Raw genomic sequence first — 14,319 nt, forward strand, 5'->3', positions numbered from 1 at the left:
GGCCGGCCAACTCCTCAATGGGAGGGTGTCCACCTACGGCTCACTGGTCACATCAATGCTCCTGCCATCACCTATCAGCCATCTGGTGTTCGCTGATGCAGTCAGCAGATACCTCCCAATCTCGCGCCACATGAAAGAGGCTCGGCGACCCCGCCATGCTCCCTCTAGGCCCCCACGGCCATATCTGGCTGCCATCACCTGACTCCAAAGGCTGTGTGGCTCAAGCAGAAACCGAACCGCATGCCGAGCGATGAGAGCCTCACGCCTCCCCATCAAGGACTGCACCCCCAGGCCACCCTCACTAGTAGGACGACAAACCTGCTCCCAAGCCACCAAATGCACGCCATGGCCCCCACCGTGTGATCCCCACAAGAAGCTCCGAAGAAGACGCTCGATCCTCAAGAGAGTCGTCTTTGGCATCACAGTGTTAGCCATGAGGTACAATGGTATGGAACCCAATACTGATCTAATCAAAGTCAATCTCCCCATTATGGATAGGGAAGACGCTTTCCATCCCTCAAGCCTGCTCTGGACCCGCTGTACCAGGCTCGAGCACTCTGCTACTCGTGGCCGCCGGCCACTGATGGGAACTCCCGGATCTGGTATCTGCAGTATCCCCCGGATCTCCTGTCGGACTCTAATATCCATGCTGGGACTGAAAGTGATAGCTGACTTCAGGAAATTCACTCTCTGGCCAGACGCCATGCAGTAATCCGTCACCACCCTGCGAAGAACCCGTGCCTCCGTCACTCGTGCCCTGGTCAGAAGAAGGCAATCATCAGCGAAAAATAAATGTGAGAGAGGTTGAGCCCCCGGTGCTGGACTGTACGCCTCCAGCTCCCGGTCGGCGCAAACTCTCTGTAGAGTTCGTGATAAGATATCAGCACAAATAATAAACAGGTATGGGGATAAAGGACATCCCTGTCGCAATCCCAAAGTGGACTCGAAGAATAGTGTGGGTGTGCCATTGACCAAGATAGAAAACTTTGGTCCCCGGATGCACCCCATGACCCATCCAATCCATTGCCTGTGGAAACCGTACGCCTCCAGTGCTCGCCCGAGAAAGCTCCACCTGATCCTATCGTAAGCCCTCTCCATATCCAGCTTGATGGCCATCAAGCTGCGCCTCTTCGATGCTCTTTGAAGATCCCACATCATTTCCTGAGCCAACAAAATATTGTGTGAGATGTTTCTACCAGCTACAAATGCCCCCTGCTCATGGCTGATGATACCAGGCAAAAGGGGCTTCATTCTGCCCACCATAATTTTTGCCACAACCTTATACAAGGTTGTGCACAAGCTAATGGGCCTGAAGTGACTGGGCTCAACCGCATCCTGACGCTTTGGTATAAGCGTGATGAATGTGGCCTTCTAGTCCTCAGGCATAGCAGCCTGGGCAAAAAAACACTGGATAGCCTCCACCACACCTCGATGGATAATGCCCCAGTACTGCCGAAAGAAGAAGCGAGGAAAACCGTCGGGCCCTGGGGCCTTGTCGGCAGCCAGCGCCCAAACTGCCTCATGTACCTCCTGTGCTAACACCGGTCGAATCAAGGATGCCCTCTCAACATCACCAATACCCATGTCCACCCTCAGGGGGCGGTCACCGTCACTGGCCTCATCATCCTCCGTCCATCTGGCTCGGAAAAATCAAAGAGGGTCTGCCGAACCGTCTGCTCGCCCTCTACCCGATGGCCAGTCCCATCTCGCAAAGAATGAATCAAGCTCCGCGGCCGCCGAATAATCGTCGACCGATGGAAGAACCTAGTGTTGCGATCACCCTCACTCACCCATTGCACACGGGATTTCTGTCGCCAGAAAATCTAGTGCTGCCGTAGCAACGAATGATGAGTCGCTAGCAACCCCCGAAAGTCGGACATATCGTCCTCCAGGAGCGCCCCTCCTAGGTCTTCCTTCCTCTGCAACTCAGCAATCGAGGACTCAACCCCTTCCAATCGCCGAAATATATTGCCCACGACCTCACGATTCCAACGGCGTAAACGCCTTTTAGTCAATTCCAATCGGCGCGAGACCGCCTGCATGGCATCGCCACGTACCGGGGTACGCCACGCGTCGCGGACTACATCCCACGACTGGGGGTATGATAGCCAAACCTTCTCAAAATAGAAGGGACTGTGATGGACGTGTGCCGATGAGGTGGATAGAAGCAGGGGGCAATGGTCAGAGGCAATCCGGGGAAGGTGACTGACCTGACAGGTAGGGAAACGGAGGATCCAATCTGGGGATGCAAAGGCCCTATCTAGGCGCTCCCAGACCCTAGCACTGCCTAACTGATTATTGCACCAAGTAAACTTAGGTCCTGAAAAACCAAGGTCTACCAGGCCATTCCGCAATACAAAGTCATGAAACTCCCTCCTGTCCATTCTGTCAGTGAAGGCAGCACCACCCCGCTTCTCATTCTCACCCTGGATACAATTAAAGTCACCGACCACGACCGTCGGGATGCCCTGGGTGATGAGGTTAGTGATCTCCTGCCAGAGGACTCTCCGAACCCTGTGATCCGTACTCGCATACACACCACAGAGTACCCACGGAGCGGCTCCTGGTTTCGATACTACCATGACTACCTGTTGGGAGCAATTGTGGAAAACATCTATTGTCGCCACCCCTCGCCTCCATAAGACCAAAATGCCTCCCGACAACCCCCGAGAGTCAACTGCATAGGTAGCCCACTCCCTATCCAAACGACGCCTCACACGACTAAGCCCCTCACCAGATAATCGAGTCTCGCATAGAAAACAGATCTCCAGACAGTGGATCTGTACTAATCGCTTAAAGGAGGACATGAAGGACGGCGTGGCCGCCCCCCTACAATTCCAAGCTAAAATCATCATGGATCACAGTCCACATAGTCAGCCTCAGACCCATCCTCACCTAGGGTCGTGGGGCCGGCCTCAGGCTCGAACCCCCGGCTGCCCCGCTCCTCCTCCCCCCCGTATGTAGAAAGAGCAGCACTCATGATTGCTGCCGTGACGCGCTGCACAACAGTGGGTAGGACTGTATCCCCTCCCGGTACTGAAGGCTCAACCTCCATGTAAGGAGCCGGTCGGTCCCACCCCTCACCCCTGCCTAAGGCAGCATCATCCATTTCGCCCAAGGCCGGGGGCGGAGGGCCAAACCGGAAGACTGGGATCGTCTCCCTATCAGCCTGCCGGTCTAGCTCGACCTGGGCCCCTAGACCCAAGTTTGACTGAAGCTAAGTGCCCGCCGCACAAGGGACTGCCCGCAGCTCCCCCGTGGCCCGGGCCTGAGTGCCCTGTACTCGCGGCCATCCTCAGCCCCCACAGCCGAGTCGGCCTGGCCCAGCAGCTCCCGGACCCGCTCCCCCGCCGCTGGGGAGGCCCGCAGGCCTGGGGCTGATCGAGCACGCAGCGTGCCCCGCGCTGCGGACGCGTCCCGAATCGCGCCCGCTGGCCCACGGCCCCGACGTCCCATCCCCTGGGCCCGGCCGCGGGCCAGCATCGCGTCAGCCCGCTGGCCCACCGCTGGAAGCGCGCGGGCCAGCTGGCCCGCCCTTCCGGGCCTCCGTGCGGGCCCGGGTCCACCGGTGGCCTGGGCCTCTTCTGAGCTTGGGCCCGGGCCGCAGCTGGTCCACCAGGCCCGGGCTCGGCCCGCGTCAGGGTAATTCCTGACTCGGCCCCGAGTCAGCTCGCAGAGGGGTAACCCCCCGCTCGGTTCCGACTCGGCTGGCTCGAGCAGGTCATCCCCAAGCTCTCCGGCCGGATCAACCTGAAACAGGCCGAGAGGAAGAGCCAGGTGTAGCCCTTCCCCCTCCGCTGCCAGCGGCGATCGGCGACGCGCTACCTTAGCTGGCTTTTGCCAGCCGGCCGTGTCCGCCGGAGACACCGATGCAGGCGGTGATGTCGACACCACCGAATTCGACGGCCGCCTCGAGGACGACCCAGCCCCAAGATCGGGGCCGGTAGTCTCCCTCGGCCGCGGCGGCAAGTCCCCCTGAGGGATTTTCTGCCACGTTGCCACCATCCAGGGCCGTAGACAGGCCCCTGGACCTCCTCCCCACCGCCCGAGAACAGCAGATCGGGGTTGCCCCCCGCCTCCGTTGCCACCGGAGGCACCTCCCTGTGTGCATCGGCTGCCGTCGGAAAGCGGCAGGCCGCTTCCACGTGCCCCATCCGCCCACAGCTAGGGCAAAGGACCGGGATGTTCTCGAAGACGAAGGGCTGCCACCGCACCTTCGTCTTCCCCTGTATCAGAACTCCCGGCCGTAGCGGTTCAGTGGTGTCAATCGCCACTTTAACCCAGGCGAAACCCATCGCCGCCTGCTGCTCGGTGACCCCATCCACCGCCACTGGCTAGCCCGCGCGAGCCGCGATGTGGAGGATGGTCGACGTCGACCAGTACTCCGGCGGTAGTCGCGGTAGCCGGAGCCACACCATCGCCCTTTTCACTGTGCCATCCCCAGGCTCAAAGTCTGGCACCCACGGGCTCATGGCGAGGAGTTGCCCCGCCACCACCCAAGGTCCCTCACTGAGAGCCCGATCCCGGTCCTCCGTCGACCGGAACTCAGGGCGAGGTAGTCGTCCGCTAGCGGGACGGCCACCACATCTTTGAGCTTCGCGCGGGTGGCCACATCCTTGGCCACCCATTCCGCCGGAATCCGGCGGCCAAAGCTGCGGACAATCACCGCCCGCCCCTCCCACACCTGTCGAGCCGCCTCTATCGGCTCTTCCGGCGGCCGCAAAACATCCGGAAAGCGGCGGCTCAGGCGATCCACCTCCTCGGCCATGGGCTAGTGGGTAATCCATGGCCCCGGCTTCGACCAGGCAGCAGGGCGCACCCCACGACCCGACGGCTTACCGTAGCCTCTCGCCGCTTCCTCCGTCGCCTTCGCCGCCGGCTGCTTCCCTTTTCGATCCATGCTGCAGTTGCACACCTGAAAACACAGTAAACAAAGCAGGGAGGACAGAGTGTACCAGTCGCCCCCCCCCCTCTTCCGGCGAGGTCCGCCCAAGCGCCGGCGATCCCCCTCCTCAAGTTTCCTCCCCGGAGGCAAGTCCCGCTGCCGCTCGCCCGCTTGCAGTCTTACAGACTCCCCAAGGGTTCCCGACAATCAAACCGAAGCACGCCGACCAGCCGGAGCACCAGATTCCCCGGCCAAACGGCTCACGAGCACCACCGACCAGATAGCCGTTGGGATCTCTCTCTCTCTCTATGCCAGAGTTTCTCTCTCCACCGACCAGAATGATTTACCCATCCTTCTCTCTCCACCGACCGTTGGGATGCCTATGTTGGAGCAGGCTTCGTCGTCAGAAGTGTTAATAGTGCTTTGCTTAGTTGTAGGTGGTGTTGGAATTTTCTATGCTACGGTTCAAATGGTGGAACTGCCAGTGGCATAGGAGAGATTTACACTACACAAACATTGAGAACTTCCCGTGTTCATTTAGGAGACTATGGTTATCAAATAGCTTTCATATGCACGTTCTGCCAATATCAGAATCCATCCATTTTGGCTGCTCTACATTGAGATTGCACATATTATTTATAAGAAAGCTAATAATCCAGCAGATTGGATAACATTTTTTGTGGCCAACCATATCGGATCCACATGAGAGGATTTTTCGACAAATATTCCAGTCCAATTGTTAAATATTTTATTTTTTGATTCCCACTAATATTCTCAAAAGATTTAATTCATCTGATTTATTAAAAAAAAGAAAAAAAAGAGAATCCCATATTACTGGAAACCCAAATGACCACGTCCATTCTGGTTCCTCAAACAGCATGAAATAAACCTGCACGCAACCCACTTAACCTTTTCCAAACTACAATACGGAAGATTGAAGGACAAAAGTGAGAATCGCATTCTACCTCTGTAGTAAAATAATAGATGGAGAGAAGGAAGAACTTATCAGTTGAGGCGTGATTTCACTGTCTTTAAGAATAGATCGCACCCCTCGGAGAATGAATCTCGGTGTAGCAGGTAATGGCGGCCTATCCTCCAGGATACAACAACTGGATCACTCCAAGCGCACACTCGCAGATGCAGTGATCTTGTTGAACAGCCCAGAAGCGCTCAGAAAAACAAAACAGAGGAGAGTATTCTCTCGGGAACATAGAAAAGAGAGAGAGAGAGGCTTTCGGAAACCAGAGAGAGGATTTTGATTAGATATCTCTATCGGATCTGATAGGGTTTAAAAAGAAAGGAAGAGGCGTATTTAAAAGACACATCGTTTTAACGGCAAAAAGAAACCTGACTCAAGCCCACACCCCGGGGGGGTCCCCTCCTGCGTGTGATAATCGAGCGCGACGCGCCCGATTAAACGTTTCCAGATCGGATTCGCCAATTTTGGCTTGGACCTCCATTGGGCTTATGCGCGCGTGGGCTACTTTCTTTCTTTGCTTCACCAAGTTAAAAGGTTGAATACTATATAAAGATCTTTTGAGTTTTATTCCTTTCCAATGTGGGACTAAAGAAAGTACACTAGACAAAAACACAAAAGACAAAGAAGGGCAGACTCGGAATTTTGAAATATTCCAACAATCCCCCACATATTTTAAAATTCAATAATAAGTTAACGAGCGCGAGAGTTCAATGCATCAAATTGGTGTCTTTGAGACTATGAACCATTTTTAGGACTAGTAAGTATGACTTACATAACTTTTGGTGAAACATGAAATTTCTATGAACCAAAAGTCCTTTATGTAAATCAGTGACTCATAGCCCACATTGACCTCTCAAGTTCTGGGCTTGTTCTAAACGGGTTGGTGCAAATAGGCCATGCACCTTATCTGGATATTCATGAGTGCTTTAGAGAACTGCCTAATTCTCATAGGAAGCGGCCCCACTCCCACACCCATATAGGTGGATCCATCAAGTGTATACTGCAGGTAGACACACCATCCTAAAGGACTATGGTATCCATTAAGAGCTTTACCTCATCCTTATCTACTGCAGTTTGCACTATCTACACCATAGGGATGGATTTTCAAAATTAAATATGATAGTGTACTCACAGTCAACTAGCGACTTGTTATTACCCATATGAACATGCTTCATGGGATCTCCAATCACACATGTTGAGTTTCTGTCGTTATTGACTTTGATATAGGCATTAGTCCCATCCCCCTCGATGTTTCACTCACTAGTTTTCTACCTAGTGGTTTTGTCAAAGGATCGGCCAAATTCAACTCTGACTTTACAAACTCAAGAGATATAATCCCATCATCAAGCAGCTGCCTTACAATATTATGTCTCAACCTTATGTGTCTATTCTTTCCATTATAAACTTTATTCTTAGCTCGATATATAGCAGCTTGGTTATCACAAAGAATAGACACAGAAGGTGTTGGTTTATTCCATAATGGAATATCTTCCACAAGATTTCTAAGCCATTCAGCTTCAGAACCTGCCTTTTCTAAGGCAATAAACTCGGACTCCATCGTAGACCGAGCGATGCATGTTTGCTTGGATGATTTCCAAGATACTGCACCCCCACCAAGAGTAAAGATATATCCACTTGTGGATTTCATCTCATCTGAATCAGAGATCCAATTTGCATCACTATACCCTTCTAGTACAGCTGGAAATCTACGATATAACAAACCATAATTAATGGTTCCTTTCAAGTACCTTAGTACTCTATGAACAGCACTCCAATGATCCTTACTAGGATTATGAGTATATCTACTTAATCTTCCTACTGCATAAGCAATATCAGGACGAGTGCGAGCAATGATGCGAGCATATTCTATTTGTAAAATACCATTTTCTTTATTTTTCCTTAAATGTATACTAGCATCATATGGAGTAGATACGGGTTTACTATCATAATGCTCAAATTTTCTTAAAATTTTCTCAATATAGTGTTCTTGTGATAGCATAAGTCCATTAGAACTTCTTGTTATTTTAATCCCAAGAATTACATCTGCTTCACCCATATCTTTCATATCAAAATTTGAAGCTAAAAATTTCTTAGTATCTATAACTATATTCAAATCAGTTCCCATTATAAGCATATCATCAACATACAAACATATGATCACAACAACATTATTAACAACCTTACTATAAACACACTTATCAGCCTCATTAATTAGAAAGCCATTAGATACCAATACTTTATCAAATTTTTCATGCCATTGTTTAGGTGCTTGTTTTAATCCATATAAGGATTTTACTAATTTACAAACTTTGTGCTCATTACCAGGAACAACACAACCTTCAGGTTGTTCCATGTAATTTCTTCATCTAATTCTCTATTCAAGAATGCAGTTTTTACATCCATTTGGTGAATTACTAAATTATGAATGGATGCTAATGCAATGAGTACTCTAATAGATGAAATTCTAGAAACTGGTGCAAAGGTGTCAAAATAATCAATATCTTTTCTTTGTGAGTATCCTTTTGCTACTAATCTTGCTTTAAACTTATCAATTGAATTATCTGGTTTTAACTTTCTTTTAAAAATCCACTTACAACCAATTGATTTAGCACCTGGAGGCAAATCAACTAAGGTCCATATATGATTAGACATAATAGACTCTATTTCATTATTAATAGCCTCCTTCCAAAAAGGTGTATCAGCTGAAGTTATTGCTTCTTTATAAGTTTGAGGTTCATTATCAACAAGAAAAGTGTAAAAATCATTTCTAAAATTTTTCTCTTTTCTAGTTCTTTTACTTCTTCTTAAATCAATTTCATAATTTTCATGTGCCTCCTTTTCTTGTTTATTATGAGGCAGAGAGTCAATTTTTTCTTTACCTAGTTTCATAGGAAAGATATGTTCAAAGAAATCAGCATTTTTAGATTCTACTATAGTGTTGGGTTCCATAATATTAGATTCACATTTTAATACCAAGAATCTATAAGCAGCACTATTTAATGCATAACCAATAAATAAGCAATCAAAGGTTTTAGGTCCCAACTTTCTTTTCTTTGGTTCAGGTAATAGAACTTTGGCCAAACACCCCCACACTTTAAGATATGTAAGGTTAGGTACATGACCTTCCCATAACTCATAGGGTGTCTTACCAATTTTCTTATAAGGTATTCTATTTTGAATGTGACAAGCAGAGAGAATAGCTTCCCCCCACAAATAAAGAGGTACTCCTGAGCTTATTAACATAGCATTCATCATTTCTTTTAGAGTTCTATTTTTACGTTCAGCAACTCCATTAGATTCAGAAGAATATGGTGGGGTAATCTCATGGATTATACCTTTATCTTCACAAAATTTATTGAAGAGATTATACTCATATTCTCCTCCTCTATCAGTCCTTATTCTTTTAATTTTTTTATTAAATTTATTTTCTACTTCAGTAACATATTGCTAAAATTTTTCAAAAGTTTCATCTTTAGTCCTAAGTAGATATACCTTAGTGTATTTAGAATAATCATCAATAAAAGTTATGTAAAATCTTTTTCCTCCTCTAGTTGGAGTGTTTTGCAAATCTCCTAAATCAGAATGTATTAATCCAAGTAATTCAGTTTCTCTTTCTATTGACTTATGACTCTTTTTAGTAGATTTAGATTCTACACACACTTCACATTTATCATTCACATTTTATTTAACAAGCCTAGGTCTTTCATTTTCTTGATATAAGAAAAATTAACATGTCCTAATCTACCATGCCATACATCAACAGAATCAATCAAATAAGCAAAAGATGATGCATTTTCATTCATAGTTTCGGTTACATTCAAGACAAATAAACCCTGGTTACAATAACCCTTCCCAATGAAAACATTGTTCTTAGTCATTACAATTTTATCAGACTCAAAATATACTTTAATTCCAGCCTTTCCTAATAAAGATACAGATACTAAGTTCCAACGGATATTAGGAACATGCAGCACATCATTCAGGGAAAGGACTTTTCCTGATGTTAGCTTGAGGAGTACTTTTCCTTTGCCAACCACTGGCGAGGGTCTCGAATCACCCATGAACACTTGTTCTTCGCCTTCATTTAATGGAGTGTAGGAAGTAAATACACTCCTATTGCCACAAATATGTCTGGTAGCCCCAGAGTCTACCACCCAGTCCTTTGCTGCCATAACCATGTTGGTTTCAGACACAACTGCTGCAATAATATCTATCTCTACCAAGTTAGCATTTGGTTTAGCAGATATATCATTCCTTTTTCTAAACTTGCATTGATTAGCATAATGTCCAGGTTTTCCACAAACAAAACAAGTTCCTTTTCTTTTAAAACTAAGACCTTGGAACTTAGGTTTCTTATCATTTTTGAGATAAGGCTTCTTGGACTTTGAACGAGACCCACCTGGTTTGCTGACTATTACATTGGCTTTGGAAGTCATTTCCTTGGCCAATTGTTCTCGGTCTCTGACTCGATTTTGTTCTTCAATTCTAATATGAACAATAACATCTTCAAGACTCATATGTTTTCTTTTGTGCTTTATGCTGTTTTTATAATTTTTCCAAGACTCAGGTAATTTTTCAATCAGACAGCCGGCTAGGAAAACTTCTTGAAGTATTATGTCTTCATTTTTAAGATCAGTGACTAGCCTATGAAAATTATGGATTTGTGATGACACATCCCTATCCTCAGACATTTGAAAGTGCAGAAAATTTCCTATAGCATATTTTTGTACTCCAGCATCTTCTAACACATATTTTTTATTCAGATTCTCCCAAATTTCTGCAGCTTCTTTGTATGAACAGTAGACATCAAAAAGTTCATTGGACAGTGTACTCAGAATTGTGTGCCTATAGATTTTATTTCCATGTTCCCACTCTTTGAATTTAGTGTCAAAATCTTCAGACCCTTCATCGATTTTGACTGATTTAAATACCGAGCAAAATTAAGCATATCCAATGCAGAATAAACACGTTCTTGCCATATCTTAAAATACATACCATTGAAACTCTCAATTTTAGAAATATCAGGAATTGATCTAGCAGTAATCATAGCAGAATCCATGTCGATCTATTCTTAAGATTGTAGTAAAATAATAGATGGAGAGAAAGGAACACAGAAAACAGAGAGAGAGAGAGAGAGAGGCTTTCGGGAACCAGAGAGAGGATTTTGATTAGATATCTCTATCGGATCTGATAGGGTTTAAAAAGAAAGGAAGAGGCGTATTTAAAAGACACGTCGTTTTACCAAAGAGGTGTTTTTAAAAAACGCGACGTTTTATCAAGAGATAAAATAAAACAATTCAAAAAATAAAACGGCAAAAAGAAACCTGACTCAAGCCCACACCCGCGGCGGGGGGGCCTGCGCGTGATAATCAAGCGCGACGCGCCCGGTTAAACGTTTCCGGATCGGATTCGCCAATTTTGGCTTGGACCTCCATTGGGCTCATGCGCGCGTGGGCTATTTTCTTTCTTTGCTTCACCAAGTTAAAAGGTTGAATACTATATAAAGATCTTTTGAGTTTTATTCCTTTCCAATGTGGGACTAAAAAAAGTACACTAGACAAAAAGACAAAATACAAAGAATGGCAGACTCAGAATTTTGAAATATTCCAACATTAACCACTTAAAACGAAATTATAAAACCAAAATTATTGGATAGATTTATTGAAAGTAGTTCCTCCCATTTTTCCTGAAACTTATCGCATTAACCTGGATAAATCTATTCCCAAAACAAACAGGGCAAACTTGTTTACGAGGTAAGAACTAAGAGCTTCCTTTTCATAAATTCTACTTGCGAAGCATTGATATCAAATGGGACTTACTGAACAGCTTGCGAACTTGGAAGTGTACTCCAAGATAGACCACACTGAGAAATAATTATTTTTTCTTGTTCACTCAATAAGGAAAAGAAGGTCCAATGTTTGTACTACAATAATAATACACTATTTGCAGAAAGACACGATAATATTTATATCAATATGCTTTCCCCCAAAAGAGCCATCACTGACATAAGATACACCTCCCCCCAAATTCAGGGTACTATTCACTAAAGCTGGCCGGTTTCCGGCAAGCACACACCTAGCGAAAGCCCTACACAACTCTCTTTACAAGATGGAACGATTTGACTTCGGAATGCTAGACACCATTCTCTGTACAGTCACTGCCACAGGTCTTGGGCATGACAGCAACGGGGACAGTGTGAGTACTACCAGCCAAAGAGCTAACAAACACAGCATTCCCGTTTCCAACTTTTAAACCCAACCCTAAAAAATTGCAACAGCAATTTTATTCACAGTTCAAGAGGAGGATCTTAGGGTGTAGAGTTCACCGATATCTCTTGCGACACCGGTGGGCTTTGTGTGTCTTGATGGGAAGGGATGACAAGCCGCTGCAAGGCCTTCAGGGCAGTTGTCAGCTGTGCAAATGAGGGACGCAAGCTTGGGTCTCTGTTAACAAAAACAATTGAAGCCACAAGTAAGAACTATATACCAATCGAGCCATTCTGCAATTAGAGGTTAAAGTACCAATAATATATACAGGGCATTATCAAAATGCATGTAGAACTAGCCAAGGCCATTATCCTAGGGCACATTTAACATCTCAACATCTAGAAATTAGTGGTGATCTGCACTCCTTATCATAATGTTCATATGGCATTCAACCTCAATTACAGTAAGCATGGTCTGGTATATGATTCCAACATTAGATAGTTTACTATTTTGGTATATGATTCCAATATTAGATAGTTTACTTTTTAACCACTTACGTCTGCCAGCATTGCCTAATAATCGTTGCAACCAGAGGATCAACTTCTTTTGGGATATCAAGCCGTCGGTCCTGGAATCCAACAGCACCAACCACCTGCATTGGGTTCATCCCACTCCATGGCATCCTCAGTGTTGCAAGCTCCCATAAGATCACTCCAAAGCTATAGACATCACACCTGTACAAATTTCAGATTTGATTTATGAGATGTGCAAATAGTTGTCAAAATGGATCATTCCTGTGCAAAATAATAGGAAGAATCATCTATTCTACCATAAATCTACTATGTTAAGTGTCTAAATTAAATTTACATGGATATGTCATACAAGTTAAGAAAATGTCGAAGACTTTTCCAAACAGATATTTTCTTAAGTTAAAAATCCAAAATTATCATTTGTTACATAGACCGTAGAGTACCTCTGTTGACATGAAGGTAGCTATCCTTAACCATTTATTTATAAATCATGGTTGTCAAAAGGGATCTTTAATTTCATAATAACCAATGAAGTAGGTTTATACTGCTTTGCACTATGTACGCATTTATAGTGGACCATATATAACCGTTATATGCATTACAATAATTGTAACAGTGGTACATAAATGTTATAGCAGCCATTAGTAATTATATGCCTGTGTTTGTCAGTGTGTGTTTTCATTAGCCCAAGCAGCATTTGTAAGATTGCTGCATAACTATTATACCCTAGGATAGATATCACATATTATAATAGCAGCAAGGGCTGTTTTAGAAAAGTATACAATGATTTTTAATTAAACATACATTGTTCATTCGAATGTGTTATAGAAGATCAAAGGATGAACTCAAGGTTCGCCATCTCATACCATACCACGTACTGACACTATAATAGAAGACTGCATACCGATTCGGTACCAGTAAAGTATGGTACGCTCGGTATAATACGGTATACTTGGTACAGTACGGTACGCTCGGTGTGGTATGATATCGATCGATACGGCGAACCTTGGATGAATCTTTAATTTTATTTAGCGAATGAAGTAATTTCAGAGTGCTTTGCACCATGTAGGTGTTTATAACACACCATACTCATACTTCATGCATTACAGTAATTGAAACAGTGGTGCATTAAGGGTATACCAACCATTAATGATTGCATGCATGTGTATATGACCATGTGTATTTTTCATTAGAACAAATAGCATTTCTAATATTGCTATATCGCCATCATACCCTAGGATATCACATGTTATAACAGTAGCAAGGGCCGTCTTAGGAAAGTATATCACAATTTTTAATTAAATATGCATTGTTTCATCAAACATATTATAGAAGATCAAAGGATGTCCATTCCATGCAATTAACAATGTTATAGAAATCATGGTGTCCCTTAACCATCGGTAGCTCCCTAAATCCTCCAAACTCTCCAATCTAATGCATTGCATCAGCAACATTAATTGTGGCAGTGTTTAGATATCTAGATAATATGCTGCCCCAGCAGCTCAATCAACACTCACAATGTAATCAAGAGCAAAAATATGAATATGGGCGATGCCCAGTCCATCATGATATCATACCAAGCATTTCATGAACATTTGCCAGGTCAAGATCCTGATTTCAGAAAGAATTAAATCGTTGCATGTGCACTTGTAAGTTTGGTATTCAAGAATCATTCAGCTAGGGCCAAAGTTCTAAATTTGGAAGAATTAAAAAAGAATT

The 14,319-nt window shown here is 45.0% G+C and overlaps 1 protein-coding gene across 2 annotated transcripts in view; it reads right to left on the reverse strand.

Moving 5' to 3' along the window:
* Positions 1–11,728: 11,728 nt before the first annotated feature.
* The window catches only part of LOC103724347 (serine/threonine-protein kinase EDR1), a 29,859-nt gene continuing 27,268 nt past the window's right edge, over positions 11,729–14,319 (reverse strand). For both annotated transcript variants that reach the window (XM_008815574.4, XM_039116324.1), the window contains 2 exons: positions 12,628–12,804; positions 11,729–12,307 (listed from right to left, as the gene is read on the reverse strand). In XM_008815574.4, coding sequence (XP_008813796.4) covers positions 12,172–12,307; positions 12,628–12,804 — 313 coding nt within the window. In that variant the 3' untranslated portion in view covers positions 11,729–12,171. The remainder of the gene's footprint in view (positions 12,308–12,627; positions 12,805–14,319) is intronic.

Source organism: Phoenix dactylifera, unplaced genomic scaffold, assembly GCF_009389715.1.
Source record: "Phoenix dactylifera cultivar Barhee BC4 unplaced genomic scaffold, palm_55x_up_171113_PBpolish2nd_filt_p 000085F, whole genome shotgun sequence".
Classification (NCBI taxonomy): Eukaryota; Viridiplantae; Streptophyta; class Magnoliopsida; order Arecales; family Arecaceae; genus Phoenix; species Phoenix dactylifera.